General features: G+C 35.9%; 1 protein-coding gene across 3 annotated transcripts in view; it reads left to right on the top strand.

The window, feature by feature from the left end:
* Positions 1-22,781, top strand: part of HNRNPLL (heterogeneous nuclear ribonucleoprotein L like) — a 44,803-nt gene extending 22,022 nt beyond the window's left edge. The window contains exons 4-13 of one of the 3 annotated variants that reach the window (XM_036262966.1): positions 531-616; positions 2,417-2,513; positions 2,600-2,672; positions 6,866-6,937; positions 11,893-12,110; positions 15,814-15,935; positions 16,436-16,637; positions 17,564-17,621; positions 17,709-17,807; positions 22,656-22,781. In XM_036262966.1, the coding sequence (XP_036118859.1) occupies positions 531-616; positions 2,417-2,513; positions 2,600-2,672; positions 6,866-6,937; positions 11,893-12,110; positions 15,814-15,935; positions 16,436-16,637; positions 17,564-17,621; positions 17,709-17,807; positions 22,656-22,711 (1,083 nt within the window). In that variant the 3' untranslated portion in view covers positions 22,712-22,781. The remainder of the gene's footprint in view (positions 1-530; positions 617-2,416; positions 2,514-2,599; positions 2,673-6,865; positions 6,938-11,892; positions 12,111-15,813; positions 15,936-16,435; positions 16,638-17,563; positions 17,622-17,708; positions 17,808-22,655) is intronic. The other 2 variants (XM_036262967.1, XM_036262968.1) reach the window with 2 other exon arrangements.
* Positions 22,782-23,346: the final 565 nt, after the last annotated feature.

The raw sequence follows: 23,346 nt of genomic DNA, 5'->3' as shown, positions 1-23,346 counted from the left end.
AATAAAAATTGAAGATTCATTTAAGCATCAAGCCCTGGCTGGTTCTGCTCAGTGGTTAGAGCGTCGGCCTGCAGACCAGAGTCCCTGGTTCGGTTCCCACTAAGGACATGAACCTCGGTTGCAGTTTGTCCCTGTCCCCAGTTGGGGTCATGTGGGTGGCAACCACTTGATGTTTTTATCTCTCTCTTCCTCCCTCTTTCCCTCTCGCTCTCTCTGAAGATAAATGCAAATATATCCTTGGGTGAGGATAAAAACAATTTTTTTTAATTAAAAAATTAAAAAAAAATTAAGCATCAAATATATAATAGTGCTTTTCAAATATTTCATTGGAAATTCTCTGATGAGTGAGTATATTGTGTAGGTGAGGAAATTAAATTTATTAAAGTGTGACATTTTTTAAAGTTTAATTAGTAAGTAATAGAAATGACATCTTGATCGTTTTTTTTTTTTGTAAAGGATTATCAGTGTATAATAGCTTTAATGTTTTTCCAAATATAAAATGTGAAGGAATCTTTTTCTTTCCTTCTTAGGATGTATTATATACTGTATGCAACCCTGTTGGAAAAGTGCAACGTATTGTTATATTCAAGAGAAATGGGATACAAGCAATGGTTGAATATCCTTTATTTGTAATTCTTTATTGATCTGTATGAATGCTGTGTAACACAGACCTTTTTTTTTTTTGCGTAATTATTTCTCAACAAGTGGTGTTTATTCCCCCCAATCTCTTTTTCTTAGATTTAAAAAATGAAACTGCAGTACCCACCAAGAATTTTGCTTGCTACCGTAAAACAATCCAGTGCTTTATATTACAGTGTGCTTTGCCTTTTCAATGGAGAAAAATAGCAGTTTGATAATATATACACTTGTACATTTTGAGATTTATCTTGAATAAACTTTTCTTAATCTTTTCTTAAAATAGGTCATTTGGCCCTGGCCAGTTTGGCTCAGCGATTAGAGCATTGGCCCATGGACCGAGAGTCTCGGGTTTGATTCCAGTAAAGTGCATGTGTGGTTTGGTCCCCGGCCCCAGTTGGGGTTGTGCAGGAGTCAGTGTGTCTCTTCCTCCCTCCCACTCTATCTGAAGATAAATGGAAAAATATATCCTCGGGTGAGGATTTAAAAAAAATTTTAAATAGGTCATTTGGAAGTACCAAAACTTTAGAATCAGTAGAACCTTTCTTACCTTTCTTTATTGAATCTTAAATGGTCATAGTTTATGTAAGAACTATTTCTGTTTGTTAAATTTGTTATTTGTTGAGTAAAAAGAACAAGTTGTAAAATAGTATATATATATATGTATAGTATAATCCCATTTAAAATAATAATAATTAAAAAAACCCTAGCGTATGCATAGAGAAAGTTAAGGGATATACAGCAAACTCTCTTAATGGTCCTTACTTCTCTGACAAGGTGTTTTTGCCTTTTTCTGTTATTAACAACTTTTGTGGTTTGATTTTATTTTTTAGAAGAAATTATAGATTTGTGTAATTTTTTTTTTTCCTTTTACGTACACTGTGGGAACTGAACCTGGGACTATCTGATCCACAGGCCAATGCTCCAACCACTGAGCAAAACTGGCCAGGGCTAGATTTGTGTAATTTTTAAAAACCAATAAAATAAAATGAAGATAGTTTAAAACCCTGCCTTTTGAGAAACATATAAAAATTATGTTTGTTTTGTATTACTTTGGTTCTTTGTAATGTTAAGAGTAAAATATTTGCTGTTTCAAGGTAGCAAGCTCTTTTGCTAAGGAATGTGACCATGCTCCCTTCCCCTTCTCTCCAATTTATGAAGTACTTCTAATTACTTAGAAGGATTAATGTATAGACAGGTTGGTTGTATTATATTTGTTGTATCATTGATCATTTTTTCTTTTTAAATTTATTTTTAAATTTTATTTTTCAATTACAGTTGACATACAGTATTGTATTAGTTTCAGGTGTACAACATGGTGTTTAGACATTTTTATACCCTACAATGGTATTGTTGATTTAAAAAATAAATTCCCCGCCCTGGCCAGTTTGGCTCAGGGAGTAGAGCGTTGGCTGGCAGACCGGAGAGTCCCGGGTTCGGTTCCAACTAGGGGCATGTACCTCGGTTGCAGTTTGTCCCCTGCCCCGGTTGGGGTCGTGTGGCTGGCAACCACTCGATGTATCTCTCACATCAATGTTTCTCTCTCTCTTTCTTCCTCCCTCACTCCCTCCTGTTCTATCTGAAGATACATGCAAAAATGTCCTTGGGTGAGGATAAAAAATAAATAAATTCCCCTACTAAAATTCATCTAGAAATTTTACTTGGTAAAACATTTCCAGACGTGAAAGAGATATTTCTAATTTTTAAAGTCCTTTTCTTAGGGATTGAATAATAATTAAATATTTGATATCTTAAACCAAATTTCCTTAATAGAGCTTATGTTTGAATCAGTCCTTTGTGCCCAGAAAGCTAAAGCAGCACTCAATGGAGCAGATATATATGCTGGATGTTGCACACTAAAAATTGAATATGCAAGGGTAAATATTTTTTTCAACACTTCACCAAAGAAATATTTATGCTTTGGATATACAATTTGAACTTACTTTCTTTTTAATCTTAACAGCCAACTCGTCTAAATGTTATTAGGAATGACAATGACAGTTGGGACTACACTAAACCATATCTGGGAAGACGAGGTAAGTATTTTATGCATTTTAGAATGTATTTGTATCTGCTGAAAATTTTTACATGCAGTTAGATTCCTTTTTCCTGAGATTAGCTAGTTCATTCAAATAAAAATCTTGTTGGTGAATGCTTTTGTTGCAAAAGGCCATGTAATGCTGGAAAATAACCTTGAACATTAGTGCCCCCTACTGGTATGTACTGAGTTATTTATATTTAGTTCAACAAAGGAGCCCACACATACAAGCACGCCCGCAGTTCAAGGACTTGCATTTCTCCAAGCAGCTCTCTCTCTTTGGAGGAGAGGAAACTGATTCAGAATATTCCTTACAAACTTCAAACTTGCACACTGCTTCTCTATGGAAAGGACTTTCCCCCCAAGCTGGACAAGGCATTAAGAAGGATAGAGGACTCCAGCAGGCTGACTCTACACTTCATCATGCACAACATCGGCATCAGCAAAAAGCCCTCTGAAAAACTCAGACTTGCAATTCACCTTGACTGCATACTGCATGCACCATCACCCAGCTTCTTAAAGGAGGACACTTAACAGTACTTCAGACTTGCATGGGATGAACAGCACGATAGACTGTGCCCATTTATTCAAGTTGTATGTATATCTTGGTCTGATTTCCCTTAAGGTTTCAGTTGTAGAATTTAAGATTTTTCACTAACGGATACTAGACTTTACCTACAATGTTGTAAATCTTAATTACTGTAACTGTTTTCAGCTTAGATTCAAATTGTTAATTGGCAAATAACCAGGGCCAATTTATCTATAGGTCTTGGGAATTGATAATGCTCAACCAATCCACACAGATATTAAAGCAAGTGCACACTTGCTGCACTTAAGTTTTTTCCCCTCAAGTGTGGTCATTGAATAGAATAATATAATGAAAAGGTGCATTATATGTAAAAGACGATTTTCTGTGTGGTTTGAATTTTGTAAAGTGACTGTTTATAAGTTGTTACTTTTTGTAACAATTTAAGGTTATCATTCATGTTAATTTGTGTAACTAGAAATTTTGACATTTCAAATGCAGGTGAAAGTAACATGTCTGTTCCAGGTAGAATATATTTAAACTTGATAAATTTGAAAATAAGAACAGTTCATTGGAAATAACATTTTCACCTATAACCTCTAAATGCTAGACTTCATGAGCATAGATTTTACTGGTAAAATTGTTCAACTAAGTGTGTGGCAATTTTGGTATATACAGATTAAAATGTGGATCTTGTAAAAACAAGGGGGCTGCAATATTGGCTACATCTCAACTACAATATCAATATTTGAACTATATGTTGGGAAAACTCACCAAGATGAGTATGTCTGTAAAATTTAATAAATTAGGAAAATTTTTTATGGCATCCAAAATATCTTGGGCAGTAGGGACTCTATAGTGCATATACTCTTGACCAAAGACAAAATGCAATGCAATGATCCTTTGCCTGTTCAAAGATTGACTTTTGGATGATTGGCCCCTTTAATTCTCAGTTCTCAAGAAATCATCTTGCCTTGCATGTGGGGTTATAAACAGATTTGTTTTTGCAGTGCAGCTTTGGCTGGACCCCCGCATTTTTCTCTACTCACAGAAATCCACTTGGTATGGGCTTGGTGCAGTTGAGTGCAGTACTGGAAAACAAAGCCTTAGTTCTCAAACAACAGAACAAGTGGTTGATGAGAAATCTCTCACTTCTGTCAAATTATAGTCAGTTAAAGAACACTCAGGGTTGTTTTTATTTTTCCCATTTATTTGAAATAGTGCTTTTGGTTACATTTCTCTTAATGTCTCTTACAACATTTATATAGACATGCTTTTTATTTTAATAGTGTTAACATCTATTTTAAAAGGTCTAAAGTTTACACAGAACCGGTCTTATATTAGTTTTTCATGCAAGGAATTACAGTCAGAAATGTTAAGAAATGTGTAAGATAGGTATTTAAATAGTGAAGTATAATTAAAGGAAGTCAAACAGAATTGTAGTTGTTTATGCTTTCAAGGGAAAAGAATTTTTGTTTTCTAATTCTTTATAGATAGATGTTTGCCTGGCAAGCCTATAGCAGTTTATTTTTGTTTTTGTAGTGACTTTAACTTCTACTCAAGTTGATATTAATTGTAACTTTTTCTATCAAAAATAAAACCACTTTTGTAAATATAACCACATTTTAAAAAGTCCTTTTCAGCCCACATTACATTTTAGTGCAAAGAATTCTTAGCCTGGATGCCGGAGAATCCCTTCAGAAATGTTAAGCAGAACGTGTCTGTATATGTATCTTTTGGGGGGAAGGCCCACAGCTTCCATCAGATTTCAGTTGAATGCAGGAAAGGTTATATACCACTGTTTATAGACTGGTGTAGTCAGTGTTTGACTCCTCTACACACTTCTATCTTATGTGACCTTATATTAGGTAGTGAATGCTTCGAATGAAGAGAATATTTAACAGTGAGAATGTTTGGCTGAAAGATACCTTGGAAATCATCTACCTAAACTTCATTTTATGAATGAAGTTGTTTCTGTGATTATACAGCAAATCAGTGGTTAAATGGGGATCTTCTGATTCTCAATCCACTGCTCTTTCCTTACAGCACACTGTTATATCAGTAAAATTGAGCCTTGAAAACATGGTGGCTTTGGTTTAAGGTTCCTAGATCAGATAAGAAATTGTATTTAGCGTTCGGTGGCATGCTTCAATAGAAGCACATTAGCACAGTGTTTTAGTAGATTGGATTGATTGAAAGGAGTGAGACTTAAATGATGATGCAGAAGCTATGTAATGGAAAGAAGAAGCTGTAAATGTTTAGACCGGAGAAGAAATTACTTTGGGCAAATGGAGGGAGGATCTTAATAGTGTTTAAGCGCTTGGAAGGGTTTTTGGGGAAAGACTGAGTAAGTCTTTGAGGCCCCAAATGGGATAGAATATGGATAGAGGACCAATTTCTGTACAGTACAAAAATTAATTTCCTGATGATTTAGGACTACCTGAAATGTTAGGGAAAGGAGTGAGTGTCTTGTTACTGATGTTGGGTAAGCAGAGGCTAGATGGTCCCAATTGATTGGGATGTTGTAAAAAGAACTTATACACTGAATAAAAGTTGAACTAGATGACTTCCTAGGTCCCTATCTGTGCTGTGGTAACTTGGAATAGGTAATTAAAATGACATGTCTCTAGACTGAAGTGAAAATTTAAGTTATTTCTCATCTCCCATAAATCTCATTTGTTTAGATGACTAAGGATGTATAATGAGCCCCTCTCTTTGAATTTTTAAAGATTAGAATGACCAGACTCTTAAAATACATTAAAAATCTTACTGGACACTATAATTCGATCAGCAAACTTTAAAAAAGTATTATACAATGAATTTTAAAATTTACTAACCAACATAGGAAGTGCTACTGTAGAAACTTACTTTTTATTTACTTCTCACATTTGATTTGGGAAAATTGGCATGCCTTCCCTGAAAATGTAGCTAAAATTAAAATGATCCTTCAGGAGTATTGTAGTACTCTCATCCAATAATGTAGCCCCCTTGGTTAGCTTTATCTTGGCATATTTAAACTTTGGGGAGTGCTCATAGTCCTGCCTGGTATTAAGATCTATACATAATGATCAGTCCATGATATAATCTGGGCCAGTGATGTGCAAATTTCCAGCTCTCGAGTCTGTAGGTGTTTGTAAATATGTGTATATACATACAAAATACTCTGTGTTTACTGATTGTGAAACCATGTAATACAGGTTGTTGTTGGCTTATGCTGAACTTCTTGAAAGAAGCCCACTTTGAAAATGTGTTGCTGTTGAAGCTAATAGTATGATTCAGGTACTGTCTTTCAAAAGTACTGCACTTAAAGCTTGTTTTAAAGACATGTATTGGTAAAAAACTTCTGTACAGTGTCAAACTCTAGCATTGTGTACATTCACTTTCTGAAAAGTATCCATTTTTCTTAAGTTTGAAAGTGTGATTGTATTTGGCATTTGCCAAAAAGATATTTTCAAGTTAAGTGGAGTTTGTTAGATAGAAGTACTTTCTTAAACTTTTGGTGTTTGTATTTAAAATGGATATGAATGGATGTTTAAAGTTAACCAGGAATCACAATTCTTTTATTATGAATTGTAATGGATGTTTTGAATGGGTTTTCCCATGTGAGAACTCTGTTAAGTACTTGGGTCAAAATTGTTAAAACCATGTTTCTACTTTTGTGTCAGATAGAGGAAAGGGTCGCCAGAGACAAGCCATTTTGGGAGAACACCCTTCTTCGTTTAGACATGATGGCTATGGTAAGTTGTCAAGGCAGAAGGAAGGTAGTATAGATGAACTATTGATGAATGGCACATTTCTTGTTTCTATTTTTCCTGCTCACCTGACTTGATTTATATGGGATTGGTCCCTTATAATGTCCTCCCAAGGAGTTGTCCAAAATTTTTTTTTTTTTTAGAATATTGATATATAATCCTTGAGATAAATGAGAGCTATTGGTTGGGGATTTGAAAGCTTTTTTACCATTATATTTTGTTTTGTTTTGTCTTGGTTTTGATTAGTTATGGGCTCTGGTTCTGTTAGAGGACTAAAAAGAAGTATTATTGTTCAGTAAGTGTATTTTCTTCATTGTAGCAATTATGAGCAAAGAGGAATTTTGAGTAATAAAGGCAGAAAGAATGGGGTATTTATTGAAAAGGAGACATGTTTCTGGTTAGATCTTTAATTATTTTAGTTCTACAGTTAGTATATTGGCTTTGGTTAAATTGGTTTTATTTAATTTCTCTGTTGAAACTTCTTTAGTTTTAATGTTTGCTATGTGGGTAAGTTAAGGTTATGAAACCTAGAATAATATTCTTCCTTAGCAAAGAGAACTATCAAGCTATTGTCCTTGTGAGGGATACTGAGAATTGTCATTGATAAGGTTTTTAACTGGTTATAAGTTGTGTGGTTTTAAATATTTTTTAGTATTTAAAAAGTATTAATTGACCTCACCTATTCTGTGGTTTCAATTTGAGGTGCAATGCTATTTGAAGTGGTAGAAAATAGAAATTGCCATATAGTACTGTTGGGATTCATCATTGCAAAGTCCCTGGTGTTGCCTATTGTCTGAAATATTTTCTTATTGCCTATGTGTTTGATGACCATTCTTAGCTGTGAGTTTTAGCTTATTCCTGTTGTCTTTTTTTTAAATTTCAGGAATTCATTGAGTGTGTGTTTGTTCAAGTTTCTATAGTAGTCTATATAGCAGAAGTTGAAACAATAATGTTGTATTAAAACAGTAAGTGTGTTGTACAGAATGAAAATCTTACTACTTACTGTCATTTAGTGAGTGTGTTCCTTCATCATTTGTCTTAGTTTCTTTAACAGTGTAAATATTAAAAATGGTCGTATGGGTAGTTCTGACCCTGCAGCAAAGAAACACTTATTAGGAGCCCACTGTACTTGGCATAATGGAGGGTTACAAAAGAATTACTAACCACAAGTTTGTAGTGTAGTTGTGGAATATATAACTGCTGTGGGAATCAGCTGAAGGCTAAAATTGGTTTAATGTTTTGCCAAAACAGGGTAGAAAAATCTGAAAGAATAAATGAAGGACAAAGATTATTTTCTCAGTGTGAGTTTCAGGTTTTCCTTCTTTTATAAAATTTATTTTATTGGAAAATTGTATAAACAAAAATATATGATATACCCTAGAGGAACTTCATGTATGTTTTTAAACCCTATTGTAAAATATGTGGTCAGTTTTTTGCCCTAATTTATTTAGAGAGAGACAGAGAGAGAGTGAGTGAGTGAGTGTGTGTGTATGTATAAATTTTAAAATACAAGCTTACTTAAAGAGATGAGGTGTAGACTTCTTTGGCTTAATGATGGTTGTTAAATAGGGATCTTTCAGGCTCTGGAGAGTCCTGCTGAAGAGAAATGTGTAGTGGGGTTGTGTAGGGGCATCCATTCTGAGCTGTGTCCATTAAAACACTTAACTCTGAGAATAATTTTACTTTTCTAGGGAAGTAAGCAGAATGGGGGAGAGGGACGGAGGTGGGCGAAGAGAGAGATGAATAAAGAGGAGGTAGAGAAGTAAGATGTGAAATTGGGGAAAGGCAAAGAATATGGGATTTGGATGCTAGTGATCTTGAGCCTTCTTACAAATGCTGCAAATCACAGCTGTATTCCTCAGATTCAGCAGATCAGCAAAAGAGGTTAATTTGCATTTTTACCATATCATGTGTGGCTTTCCTTTATGTTGGTATGGAAAAGGTTTATTTATTTAATTAGGTTAAATTCATTATTTAACTTTTTATAACAGTATAAATCTATGTTTTCATAATTCTTTAACTCTTTTAATTTGGGAAGTCCAGCCCTATGAGATGCACTGGTAGAAGCCATTATACTTGAAAAGTGGCAAAAATAACTATACAGATTGATTTGCTGTGAGCCCAAGAAACGTTTGTGTATTAATTGCTAGTATCTTTGGATATGGATCCTGGACCAAAGATTTTAGAATATCAAAGATGGAAAATGCCTTCAAAATGTTAACAATGCCCATTTATGTAGCATTTTTTACATAAGTAAAATTTTTAAATACCTGAAGCATTAGTAATTTAAGCACCAAAATGTTGCATGAACTCTTTAGTATAGAAAGCTTTAAAAGACATGTTTTTGTGCCCTGGCCAGTTTGCTCCGTGGTTAGAGCGTCGGCCCGCAGAACAAAGGGTTGCAGGTTCAATTCCAGTCAAGGGCACATACCTGGGTTACAGGTTGAAGCCCTGGCCCTGGTCCTGGTCAGGGTTATGTGGGAGGCAACCAATTGATGCTGCCCTCCTCCCACCCTCCCTCCCTGCATCCCTCCCTCCTTTTCTATCTAAAAGGCGATGGAGCCCTGGCCGGTTTGGCTCAGCGGTTAGAGCGTCAGCCTGCGGTTCAGAGAGACCCGGGTTTGGTTCCCGCTAAGGGCATATACCTCAGTTGCAGTTTGTCCCCGGCCCTGGTTGGTCGTGCGGGTGGCAGCCACTCGATGTGTCCCTTTCACGTCGATGTTTCTCTCTCTCTCTCTCTCTTCCTCTCCCTCCCTCCCACTCTATCTGAACAAAAAATGGAAAAATGTCCTCGGGTGAGATTAAAAAAAAAAAAAGACTTCTGTTTTTTTTCTTACCTTCTTAAACAATATAGGTAACAGTTTAAGTTGTATAGATAACATAATTTAATCCTGATGGCTGAATGTCATAATTATAATATTAGTTCTGTTGCACTGAATTTGATTGATACATGTGGCAGTAGAGCTGAATGTTTTTGGACCTTGGCCAACTTGAAACAATGGAAAGTTTCTGCTGCCCATCTACCATACATTTTTCCACCTTCCATGGAAAACAAAATCTAGTGATAATAGTAAAGTGTCATTATTGTACAACCAAATGGTGGGGTGGGGTGTAGTAATAGAGATAAGAAATTATTGATATGACTCCATTGTATGTATAATAGCTTAAACTAGAGGCCAAAATATGTGTAGTTTTTAACAAGTAACACCATGAGCTATATTGATTGTTGTGGTAAACGACCAGTTACCAGCAAGAAGAGAAGTTGAAAACCATAACCAATTTAAGGCAACACTAATGAGGATGCATTGATCAAGTATTCCTCTATAATAGCGATTTTCAACCTTTTTCATCTCATGACACATAGACTAAATATTAAAATTCTGTGGCACGCCAAAAGTATACTTTTTGCAATCTGACCAAAAAAAAAAATAGCTATAATTTTTTTGTTTGCTTTTAATCCTCACTCAAGGATATTTTTCCATTTTTTAGAATGAGAGGGAAAGAGGGAGGGAGGGAGAGAGAGAAACATTTGACAGTCTAAGGGAAAAGAGGTCAGTGCCCCTGACTAAAGAGTCAGGTATTGCATGTTTTAAAAATTCTTGTGGCACCCTGGTTGAAAATCGCTGCTATATAAAATGGCAGGAACTCACACTGTTTGCATGTGCTCAGTGGTAGTGGTGTTGTGTTATGAATGGCAGCTACATTGAGAATCCTGAATCCTGAATTGGAGTCCACATAAGCTCTAATAGCATGCTCTAATACTAAAATACAGTGGTTCTTAGTTACTCAGTAGACGACAAGTGTCCTCTTAGTCGCAATCACTTTAGTCTTACATAAAAATGAAAGTCAGAAGCATTATATACTCTTCACTTTTGAGAGACGAGGAAAGGACTTGGGATTTTGGATTGGTTTCTTGCACATCAGGAGGACCTTTGCATGTATCCCAGAGGATGCTACTATAGACTCTAACTCAGGAGTGCCTAAGTGTGGGTTTATATTTCTGAGCTACCTGTCTCAAGCTTAGTTGCCTCTTCTGACTTTTTATGCCTCTCTTCTTGTTGCTATAAATGCCTACTTTTAGTTGTCACAGTTTCTCCAGACTCCCTCATCCCTGTCTATTATTCACTCTAGCCTTATTTTTCTTGTTACTTCTAATGGGTTGTGAATGGGAAAACCAGGTGAAGTTGTTTAGAATTACTCTAAAGTTAACAGGTTGCTCCTTAAGGATTTTCAGTATGAGAGACATAGAATTTTTTGTGTTTCGGTGACAATAGGTTCAGATACTCAGGCATTTTCTTCTGGTTCTTGATGTTGTTGCAAAACATGGGTTGCTGAATTAATGACACCTATGAATAGGTGTGATTTTAACTAAATCTGTGGTTTTAATTACCTGAATTGTAATAAAATGCTAACCTGTAAGTACATTATATTAAATTATATTTAAAGGAGACAATTTTTCAGTGGAACTAAAGATGTTCTTTTTGTTGTGTCTGTATAGAGATAGTTATCTAGATTTCTAGATGGTATATGTTGTAGTATTATCCTCTAAATAACATTGGCAGAAGTTATTTTTTTTAATGAGGTATAATGTATATACAGTGACCCAAAGATTTACACTAATTTCTCCCTCTCCATCTATGGCCTGATCTTACATACTTTTGGGGGGGGTTAAACTACTATTTTTTAAAATATTTAAATGTAAAACCTGATGCAGGTGCATGCAGGCCAATGTATATCAGATCTGATACAAAGCAATGTAGATTTTATTAATTCCTACAGATTATATTATATTTGAACATTCACACATTTGAGTTTTGTTTGGACATACATCAGATTAGTTATAATAATAGTTTATTTTTTGGTGGTATAGTCTATTTGCTAAAGTTGTGTTTTTTCTCTCTTTCTCTTTTTCCTCCCTCCCTCCCTCATTATTTTTATAGGATCGCATGGTCCATTATTGCCTTTACCGAGTCGTTACAGGATGGGCTCTCGAGATACACCTGAGCTTGTTGCATATCCATTACCGCAGGCTTCTTCCTCTTACATGCATGGAGGAAATCCCTCTGGTTCAGTTGTAATGGTTAGTGGATTACATCAGCTAAAAATGAATTGTTCAAGAGTCTTCAACCTATTCTGCTTATATGGAAATATTGAAAAGGTAAGTTTCATTTAATTTAGATTTTTTTTTTTTCTGCTAAGATAATATAATAAGAACATCTGAAAAGGCAGCAGGTACATGCTTTGTTCTTGAATTAGGAACATTCAAGTTTGGTTTTTTTTTTTAACATTTACAAAATATTTTTCTTTATTGATTTTTAGAGAGAGAGGAAGAGAGAGGGAGAGAAAGAAACATTGATGAGAGCCCGGCCAGTGTGGCTTAGTGGTTGAGCATTGACCCATAAACCAAGAGGTCACTGGTTCGATGCCTGGTCAGGGCACATACCCAGGTTGTGGGTCTGATCTCCAGTGGGGGACATGCAAGAGGCGGCCAATCAATGTTCTCTCTCATCAGTGTTTCTCTCTCTCTCTCTCCCTTCCTCTCTCCAAAATCAATCAAGAAAGAAAAAAAAATTATAAAAAAAGAGTTGTGCTTAATCTTCTTTAAAAAAAAAAAAAGAAACATTGGTGAGAGAGAACATCATTTGGCCACCTCACGCATGACCCCCAATGGGGATTTGGCCCACAGCCTGGGCATGTGCTCTGACCAGGAATTGAACCTGTGACCTCTTGGTGCATGGGTCAATGCTCAACCACTGAGCCACACCGGCCGGGCAGGAACATTCTAGTTCTTTTAGTAGTGACCCACATGAGCTAAAAATTCATTAGGTAGGAACTCTAGAAATTGTTTTTTGTTGTTAAGTGATCAGTATAGGTTGTTCATATTAAAAGCATTTTTAAAAATAATATAAATAAAAGTCTAAAACAGTTCAATTACTGGAGTATTAAAGACATAAATCTTATGTTTTTATTTCAAAGAGATTCTAGCATTTAACATGTTAAACTGTGGAATTTGAAAGATCATTTAATTTCATGGAGCTAGGTATACATAAATATATCTCAGACTTGACCACAAGTCATTAATTTTAGGAAGGTTCTAGATTTATATACTTGCCTCCCAAGTGCTAGAGTTCTTATCTTTTCTGAGGAACAATGTGTTTTTAGCTCCAGTGGTGTTTGAAACTGACCCACTTTGCTAGAATGTGTCCAGAATTTTCTGTCTGGAGGCTTATACTAAAAAAGGAGTAAACCATTTAAATCAAACATATTTTGAAGATCTTTAGAATTGTAACTTTATTTTTATCAGATAACTCTGTGGTTTCCCCAGATCTGTGATGTTCTGTTCATTGATAACCCTACAAACACTTAGGATAGCTCCTGTCACAAGTAGGTGTTAAACTATTTTTGAAAGAATCATGGGAAATTTAACTGGGGAAATAATTGGTAGTCTTTAAGTTACTATTTGTTTGAAATCACTTGCTAATTTGAGTTTCAATATTGTAGTGATGTTTTAAGTGACTTTTAGTGTTCTTTTTACAAAAATAAAAAAGTATAAGTATGTGAGTCTGTTGGTACTCTTAGTTCTTGATTTGAGGAAGCAAATCTCTGAAATAAGAATTTCCTCAACATAACTATTTGACCACATTTTTTGAAAAAAGAATGGTCTTGGGGATATTTCTACTTATATGAACTAACGAAAACTACATGGAACAGATTTAACAACACTGGGAAAAATAGTTCAGATTATTTTCATACAGACATTTATTTTAGACACCTGGGTGTTTAATTAAGGTCTAGGAACCTCATGCTTGATAACCAAATAGGCTTTAATGTGTATTTTAACCTTCACATAGTGTTAATTTTCTGTTTGTACTTTTCACATATGTAGATAATGAGAATCAGTTTAATCAACATCTTCAATAGATCTTTGTCTTTTGTGTTATGAACTAATTATCTCATGATTTAGAACTCAGATCACTTTGTTCAATAAAATGTAAGTTTTCTGTATGTTTGAACAATTCTAGTCTCTCTCATTCCACATCTCAATAATTTCAAAACATTTTTGTTGTTAATCCTTGCCCAAGGATATTTTTCCATTGATTTTTACATAAACTAGAAGGGAGGGAGGGAAAGAGAAACATCAGTGTGAGCGAGAGACATCGATTGGTTGCCTCCTGGGGTTGGGGATCGAACCCATGACCTTTCAGTCCACAGGAGGACTCTCTAACCACTGAGTCAAGGGCTCAAAATATTTTAAATGACACATTGTGGTACATCAAACTCAAGCCATCATATCTTTAAAATACCTCTATATCGTTAATTTTTTCTAACTTTTTCTAAAGATTTATCAGCACAAGAACTACATGCTTCACATATATATATATTATTCACTATTAGATTTGTAAGATGTTATTGGATTTATTCACGGGAGAGGAATTTTGCTCACAAGAAGACATTTGATTTCAAATAAAAATGAAAAGTCCTGCTACAGCTGAGTTATGTTCAAGTACAGGTGTAGTATAAAAATGCTAGGATAGCCCATTAAAGTGGACAGTTGCGGTGGTGGATGTAAATGCTGTTACATTTGTTGTATAAGTACCTTTCCAGTATTCTTTTAAGGTTAACTGATAAGGAAGTATGTTCAAAATGTCATGGAAATTAGTGGTAGCTATTCACAGACTTTCCAAGGGGTAGGAAAATTACTATGCCGAGTGATTTTTCATACTTTATTCCATCTAACTCTTAAGAATTTATACTAAAATTGGAATAATAGAGGATAATGTGGCCTCTGCCCAAGATCTCATGACAACTTGTGAAGTATTGCCTATTTTTTACACTGCCCTTACTTTGCACAGGCTTTTCTTCTGGCAATGTTAGCTCAAGGCCATCTCATATTATTTCTTATATAGGATTTTGTATATCACTGTAACAGACTTATTTTTAAATTTCTGACCTACTGCCCTGGCCGGTTTGGCTCAGCAGTTAGAGCTCAGCCGGCAGACCAGAGAGTCCCAGGTTCGGTTCCTGCTAAGAGCATATACCTCAGTTGCATATGGGTGGCAGCCACTCGATGTGTCTCACGTCGATGTTTCTCTCTCTCTCTCTCCCTCCCTCTCTCCCTCCCTCTTTATCTGAAGATAAATGCAAAACAAATGTCCTCGGGTAAGGATTAAAAAAAATATCTGACCTACCTATTAGAATATAAACTTCAAGAATACCACGTCTGTTATGTTCACCATTAAATTCCCAGTACCTAGCACACAGCTTATAAAAACATATTAGGCACTTAATAAATATCTGTTGAATGAATAGATATTGATGAGTCCTGTCAGATGTTATTTATCTCCATGTTATAGAGAAGTCTGGAGCTCAGAGACGTGAAGTAAATTGCTGTAGGTCACACGTTAATAAATATGTAAGCCTGTGTTTATAGTCTTCTTTTTAAGTTGATTGAATTTCAATATGAATTAAAAATGTCTAATAATAGCACATCAAAATAAAGTTTAAAATTCCAGGTGATCTTCTGTATTTGACATCAACCACTTAAACCATATTATCTTTTAGAAATTCCATTACTACAAAATGGAATTAGCCCTGGCCAGTTTGGCTCAGCGTTGGCCTGCAGTCCAGAGAGGCCCGGGTTGGGTTCCCGCTAAGGGCATGTACCTCGGTTGCAGTTTGTCCCCGGCCCTGGTTGGGTCGTGTGGGTGGCAATCAGTCAATGTGTCCCTTTCACATCGATGTTTCTCTCCCCCCCCCCCCCACCCCCCCATCTGAACAAAAAATGAAAAAATGTCCTCGGGTGAGGATAAGAAAAAAAAAAGGAATTAGATGGTCACCTTTTGGGGATTTTGTATTTACAGGTAAAATTCATGAAGACTATTCCTGGTACAGCGCTGGTAGAAATGGGTGATGAATATGCTGTAGAAAGAGCTGTCACACACCTTAACAATGTCAAATTATTTGGGAAAAGACTTAATGTTTGGTAAATATCTTGTAAATTTTAAAAGCTTTAAAAATATTTTTAAATCTTTATATTAAAGACATTAATTTCAATTTCAGAATATTTTAATATGATTGAGGGCACATCTGAAACTAGCATTTATAGTGTTATTTTAAACAAAGTATTAGGATCATATAATTCAGGTATTGCTTACCTATGCCTGGTTTTTAGTTTTATGATCATAAAACAGCATGTTAAAATGGGCATATTTTATGTTCAAGTTTTCTAATATGAGAACATGGTCAGTAGATTTTTCTTTCTAATTGATGTCAAAAATGTAAGACTGATTTAACTCAAACTAAATTTAAATATTTAAATACATGTTCAAAATATTAAATATTTAAACTGTTTAAATAGCTATGAATGCTTTTTTTGTTAAATTGATGCAGATATATATATGTATATATAATATATTTTGAGACTGCCTACTTGCTGCTTTTTATCAAGGTGTGTTCTGTACCTTTTCCCTTTCCAATCTTCAGTGTGTCTAAACAACACTCAGTTGTCCCAAGTCAAATATTTGAATTGGAAGATGGTACGAGTAGCTACAAGGATTTTGCAATGAGCAAAAATAATCGATTTACAAGCGCTGGCCAAGCATCTAAGAATATAATCCAGCCACCCTCGTGTGTGCTGCATTACTATAACGTCCCACTGTGTGTCACAGAGGAGACCTTTACGAAGGTGGGTGCTGAAATACAAATTGTGTAAAATGTTCCTCTTTTCTATTTTAAAACATGTCATATTTTAGCCTAATTTTTAAGTCTTGCTCTGCTGTCCTGGCCAGTTTGGCTCAGCGGTTAGAACGTCAACCTGCGGTCCAGAGAGACCCGGGTTCAGTTCCTGCTAAGGGCGCGTACCTCGGTTGCAGTTTGTCCCCTGGCCCTGGTTGGGCCCGGCGGGAGGCAGCCACTTGATGTGTCCCTTTCACATCAATGTTTCTCGCTCTCTCTCTTCCCCTCTCTCCTTCCCACTCTGTCTGCACAAAAAAATGGAAGAATGTCCTCGGGTGAGGATTTAAAAAAATAATAATAAAATAAAGTCTTGCTCTGCTCATCTGCTTTTGATATTGTTAGTATTCTGTTGTTTGTTTGGTACTTTATTATAGAGTTTATTTCTTGGCCATTATACTTTTGTGGCCTCCATTCTTCATTGGTCTTACTTGGTTTGTGGCACAGTCTTTTTGAGAGTTGAAATTAGAATGAGATAACCTTACTTCTGCATTCAGAAAGTTCGTTAATGTGTTCTTACTTCTTACTCATAACAAAATTCTATATATTCCTGCCTTTTTCCCTAACTGTAGGAAATGCTTCAGAGAGAAGTAATTTTCTGGAACTCCACTCCTACTGGTCAACCAATAAATCCTGGTCAACACTGAGAATATATATTTTAGTTAAAAATCTGTGATTTTATTGTACAGCACTAAATTATTTGCATAGTTTGTTGAATTTCATTATTTTTAATTGATTTTCTCATACAGCTTATTAAAGACATTTAGTCCTTTCATGTCAGGCTCAAAAGTTAAATGCTGCCATAAAGTTTACTTTCTTAAAAAGGTAGGAATATTATTTCGGCCATGTTTTTAATGGAGTTCTGTGTTTTTTTAACAGTTGTGTAATGACCATGAAGTTCTTACATTCATCAAATATAAAGTGTTTGATGCAAAACGTAAGTGCACACTTCCTCTTTTTTTTAAGTTTTCTAGTTAAGTTGTGACAAGCAAATAATAACTGGATTTGTGATTTTATGTTTTAGCTTCTGCCAAAACGCTTTCTGGGCTGTTAGAATGGGAATGCAAAACCGACGCAGTAGAAGCCCTTACAGCACTTAATCACTACCAGATAAGAGTTCCAAGTAAGTAAAACTGTGTTGTAATTTTTCTTTAGAATTATTCTTTGAGGCATTTATTTATTTTTCAATCCTTACCCGAGGATATTTTTTTCCATTTATCTTCAGGTAGAGTGGGAGGGATGGAGGGAGAGAGACAGAGAGAGAGAAACATTGATGTGAGAGAGGCACATCTACTGGCTGCCTCCTTCATGACCCTGACCAGGGCTGGGGATAGAACCGCAACCGAGGTACGTGCCCTTGACCTGAATCAAACTCGTGACTCTTTGGTCTGTAGGCCAACACTCTAACCGCTGAGCCAAACTGGCCAGGGCTATGTTGTAATTTTTCAATGGGAAGTACTGTCAGGAACACTGATGATAATTTAAAAATAACATTTATTAGCTTTAAAAAATACAGAGAAGGCAGTAGTTTGGGGAAAGCAGGAGGGGGTGGGAGCAAGGAGGAGGGGGTCAAGTGGGAAAAAGGGGGGGATATCTGTAATACTTTCAACAATAAAGATTTTTTTTAAAAATAGAGCCCGGCTGGTGTGGCTCAGTGGTTGAGTGTCGACCTCATGCACCAAGAGGTCACTGGTTAGATTCCTGGTCAGGGCACATGCCCAGGTTGTAGGCCAAATCCCCAGTGTGGGGCATGCAGGAGGCGGCCAGTTGATGTTCTCTCTCATCGATGTTTCTATCTCTCCCTCCCTACCTCCCTCTCTCTCTAAAATCAATAAAGAAAAAAAACAAACAAATGTCTGGCCCGTGTGCCTCAGTGGATTGAGTGTCCTCCCATGGACTGAGAGGTCCTGGTTCGATTCCCAGTCAGGGCACATACCCGGGTTGTGGGCTCGATCCCCAGTGTGGGACATGCAGGAGGCAGCCAATCGGTGTTTCTCTCTCACATTAATGTTTCTATCTCTCTGTTCCTTCCTCTTTCTCTAAAAAATCAATATAAACATGAAAAAAAGATACAGAGAAGTATGAAGAAAAAAGGCCGTATAAATCCCACAATGCACATAATCCTTGTATTAATTACCTATTGCTGTGTAATAGATTATCCCAACATTTAACACTTTAAAACAGCAAACATTTATTATCTTACTATTTCTGAGGGCCGATAATCTGTGTACAGTTTAGCTGGGTAGTTCTGACTCAGAGTCTCTCATGAGGATGCAGTCAAGCTGTTGTCTGGGTCTGCAGTCATCGTCTTGGCCAGGACCTAGAAAATCTACTTCAAAGCTCATTCATGTGGTTGTTTGCAGGCCCAGTCAAGCTGCATTGCCCTTGTGGTCACTGGCTTCCTTCAGAGTGAGTGATCCAACAGGGATGAGAGCACAAGACCAAAACAGAAGCCACAATGTCTTTTATAATCTAATATTGGAAGTGATGTGCCATCACTTATGCTGTATTCTTGTGGTCACACAGACCAATGATGGTACATTGTGGGAGGGGACTCTACAGGACTGTGAATACCAGGAGGTAGGGATCATTGTGGCCATCTTGGAAGTGGGTTTCTACAATACCTGTTGATCTTTTTAGAAAAAAACAATACATGTATATGGTTAAAAAAAATTCAGCCCTGGCCGGTTTGGCTCAGCGGTTAGAGCATCGGCCTGCGGTCCTGAGAGACCCGGGTTCGGTTCCCGCTAAGGGCGCGTACCTCGGTTGCAGTTTGTCCCCGGCCCTGGTCGGTTGTGCGGGTGGCAGCCACTCGATGTATTCCTTTCACATCGATGTTTCTCTCTCTCTCTCTCTGTTCCTCTCTCTCCCTCCCACTCTACCTGAACAAAAAAAAAAAAAAGGAAAAATGTCCTTGGGTGAGGATAAAAAAAAAAAAAAAAAAAAAATTCAAATAGTACATGAAGATGCAAAATGAAAGTTAAGGCTTTCTATACTTTCTAACCTTTTGTCTTTTCATTTTATTCCTCTTCTCAAATGTGTGTGTGTATGTGTGTGTCTGCAGTTTTTTGAAACTTACGCAAAATGGTTTCTCTATACATACTATTCTGTGTCTTGCTGTTTTCACTTGATATATCTTGGAGCTATTTTTGTATCAGAACATGCAAAGGTATTTTGTTTTCTTTTTTCTTTTTTAATCTTTATTGTTGAATGTATTACAGATGTTCCTCATTTTTCCCCATTGACCCCCTCCTCCCCACTCCCGCCCCCTCCCGCCTTTTCTCACACTATTGTCTGTGTCCATTGGTTATGCATATAAGTTCTTTGGTTTATTTCTTCCCACCCCCAACCCCTTTCCCTTTGGGGTTTGTCAGTCTAGCAATGAATCTGTACTTCTTAATCCCTTCACCTTATTCACCCATTCCCCAAACAACTTTTCTTGTTTCTTGAGGTAGGCCTGTCGTGCTATGAACTTTCCTCTCAGAACTGCTTTCTCTGCATCTGGTAACCCATTCGTTGTTTAATAACATGCTATTTAGCCTCTGTGTGTTCACATGTCTCTGCATGTTCTTGTTGCAATTGATTTCTAGGTTTATGCCATTGTGATCTGAGAAGATGCTTGATATGATTTCAATCTTCTTGAACTTGTAGAGACTTAGTTTGTGTCCTAGCATGTAGTCTATCTTTGAGACTGTCCCATGTGCACTTGAGAAGAATGTAAATTCTGCAATTTTGGGGTGTAATTCTCTGTAGATATCTATTAAATCCATTTGGTCTAGTGCTTCATTTAGAGTCTCTGTTTCCTTGTTAATTTTTTGTCTAGAGGATCTATCCGGTGATGTTAGCAGGGTGTTGAAGTCCCCTGCTATGATTGTATTGCTGTTGATTTCTCCTTTGCAGTCCTCCAGAAGGTTTTTAATATATTTTGGTGCTCCCATATTGGGTGCATATATGTTTACCAAGGGTATATCTTCCTGTTGGATAGATTCTTTCAATATTATTTAGTGGCCTTCTTTGTCTCTAGTTATGGCCTTCATTTTGATAACTATTTTATCAGATGTGAGTATTGCTACCCCAGCTTTTTTTTCCTTTCTGTTTGCTTGGAAAAATTTTTTCCATCCCTTCACTTTCAACCTATGTGAGTCTTTTGTTGTGAGGTGGGTGTCTTGTTAACAACATATATATGAGGCTTGCTTTCTTATTCAGTCAGCTGCTTGGTGTCTTTTTATTGGAGCATTCAATCCATTTACATTTAAGGTAATTAATGATATGTACTTATTTATTGCCATTTTTGTTTATTGTGGTTCTATTTTTCTTCCTATTTCTTCTACTAATTACAGAGTCCTTTTAATGTTTCTTGCAGTGCTGGTTTGGTGCTAAGGTATTCTCTTAGTTTTTTTTTTTGTCTGGGAAGCTCTTTATTTGACCTTCTATTTTGAATGATAGCCTTGCTGGCTAGAGTAATCTTGGATTCAGATCCTTGTTTTTGATGACCTTGATTACTTCATGCCATTCCCTTCTGGCCTGTCGTGTTTCTGTTGAGACGTTAGCTGATAGCCTTACAGGGGTTCCTTTGTAGGTAACCTGTTGCTTATCTCTTACTGCCTTTAGGATCCTCTCTTTGTCTTTAATTTTTGGCATTTTAATTACTATGTGTCTTGGTGTGGGTCTGTTTGGGTTCTTCTTACTTGGGACTCCCTGTGCTTCTTGAACTTGAATGCCTTCTTCCTTCACCAAATTAGGGAAGTTTTCTGTCACTATTTCTTCAAATATATTCTCTAATCCTTGCTCACTTCTTCTTTGGAGACTCCTATGATGCGAATATTATTACGTTTCCAGTTGTCCTACAGTTCTCTTAAGCTGTCTTCCTGTTTTTTAGTTGTTTTTTCCTTTTGGTGTTCTGATTGGTTGATTTTTTTTCTCCCTTGTCTTCTAATTCACTGATCTGGTCCTTAGCTTCTTCTAGTCTGCTGTTTAGTCCTTTGAATGTGTTCTTTATTTCTGCTATGTTATTCTTCATTTCTTCTTGGGGGTTTTTCATTTCCAGTTGGTTGATTTTCAATGTTTTTATGTCTCTTTATTTATGGTGTTGATGTCCTTACTCATGCTGTCAAGCTTCCTCAAGATCATGGCTCTGAATTCTACCTCTGATAACTTGCTTAACTGCATTTCATTTATCTTATCTTCGATAGAGGTCTCTTGTTCTTTCATTTGGGATTTGTTTCTTCATTTCACCATTTTGTCTATCTCAGTGGGTTTTGGAGCTTGCCAAATTATTTCTTGGGCTCCAGCTGAGGGAGGAAGGGCAGACTGGACTGGAACTCAGTGGGGACACCCAGGATTTGTAGGAAGCTCAGTTTTTGCTGAGACGCGGCCACACAGGATGGTGGCCAGCTTGCTCCTTCCTGGAGCTGTGAAAAGCTTTTTAAAAGATGCAGAAATGGAAGTATTTTTGTGGATTATACCCAATTAAAAAAATAATAATTTTAGAATTTACATGCCCTATTGATCAGAGATTTAATACTAGATCTCCTTGAATTTTTTTCAGCTTATTGATATCTTCCTGTGCACTGCAGTCTTGTCCCACTTCTCACACTATATTTGAATTGGTTTTTGTAGAGGAATTACCATTGGTAGTATTTTCTGCAAAGTGAGCTTTTGCTCATGGACATAGGCCTAATCTTGATACTATTTATTTATAATGATTAATTCACTAACAAAAAACAAACCCAAAGTGCTTTGTTAGAATAGTAGGAATTTAGCAATAGGCAAAGTCTCTGGCTTCATGGAGCTTACCTACTGGTAGATATGAACAAAAGTAATCTTCCCCTTAACCTTACTTAGAAATTTCCCTTTTTTATATTCCTGCTACTAATACTATGCAAAGGTAAAATAATTTACTCTGCTAATTCAAGGTAATCTTGAAAATTTAAAGAAGTAAACTATTAACTTTGTTTTTTAATTTTTACAGATGGTTCCAATCCCTACACATTGAAGCTTTGCTTTTCTACATCATCCCATTTATAAGAAGAGAAGAGCATGTTAGAATTTATGTTCACATTTATTACAATTTTAAAGCTATACTTCATTTTAAAAATCTAAAATGGTTGCTCTAATGTTGCCTTGCTTACTTTGACTTAAGATCCTGTTCTGTAATAAATATTTTGCCTTGAGTAAATTTGTTGTAAACTTACATATTGAATTGTTTTCATTTTAAAATAGAATGTCATAACGTAGACTATCTACATCTTCTTTGTAGATTACTCAAATATATCATTTCTAATCTTATTATTTTTCTTCCACAGTGAAAATATATTTGCATTCTTAATGCTAATTATCTGCAAGTATTTTTCCATTGTGTATGAGATTAATGCAGGTGAAAGTATTGCATTTTAATATTATAGAATTACTATTAAATGTTTAGATGTTTAAGTATGTTGCAGTTATTCATAATAAACATAACTTGTATTTATTAAGTATTTTAATCAAGTTTGAGAATAACATACACATATTAAATTTTAAGTACTACAGATTTAGCTGATTTTATATTTCTGAAAGGCTAACAGACATATGGGTACACTTGTACAGAATGCACTCAAACTTATTTAAATTCGTGTATTTTTTTTAAGTCATTGTCCATTTGTATTGACATGCCTCTGTTT

This window comes from Molossus molossus, unplaced genomic scaffold (genome assembly GCF_014108415.1).
Source record: "Molossus molossus isolate mMolMol1 unplaced genomic scaffold, mMolMol1.p scaffold_m16_p_15, whole genome shotgun sequence".
NCBI classification, from domain to species: domain Eukaryota; kingdom Metazoa; phylum Chordata; class Mammalia; order Chiroptera; family Molossidae; genus Molossus; species Molossus molossus.
This window is presented reverse-complemented; position numbering and strand designations above follow the sequence as displayed.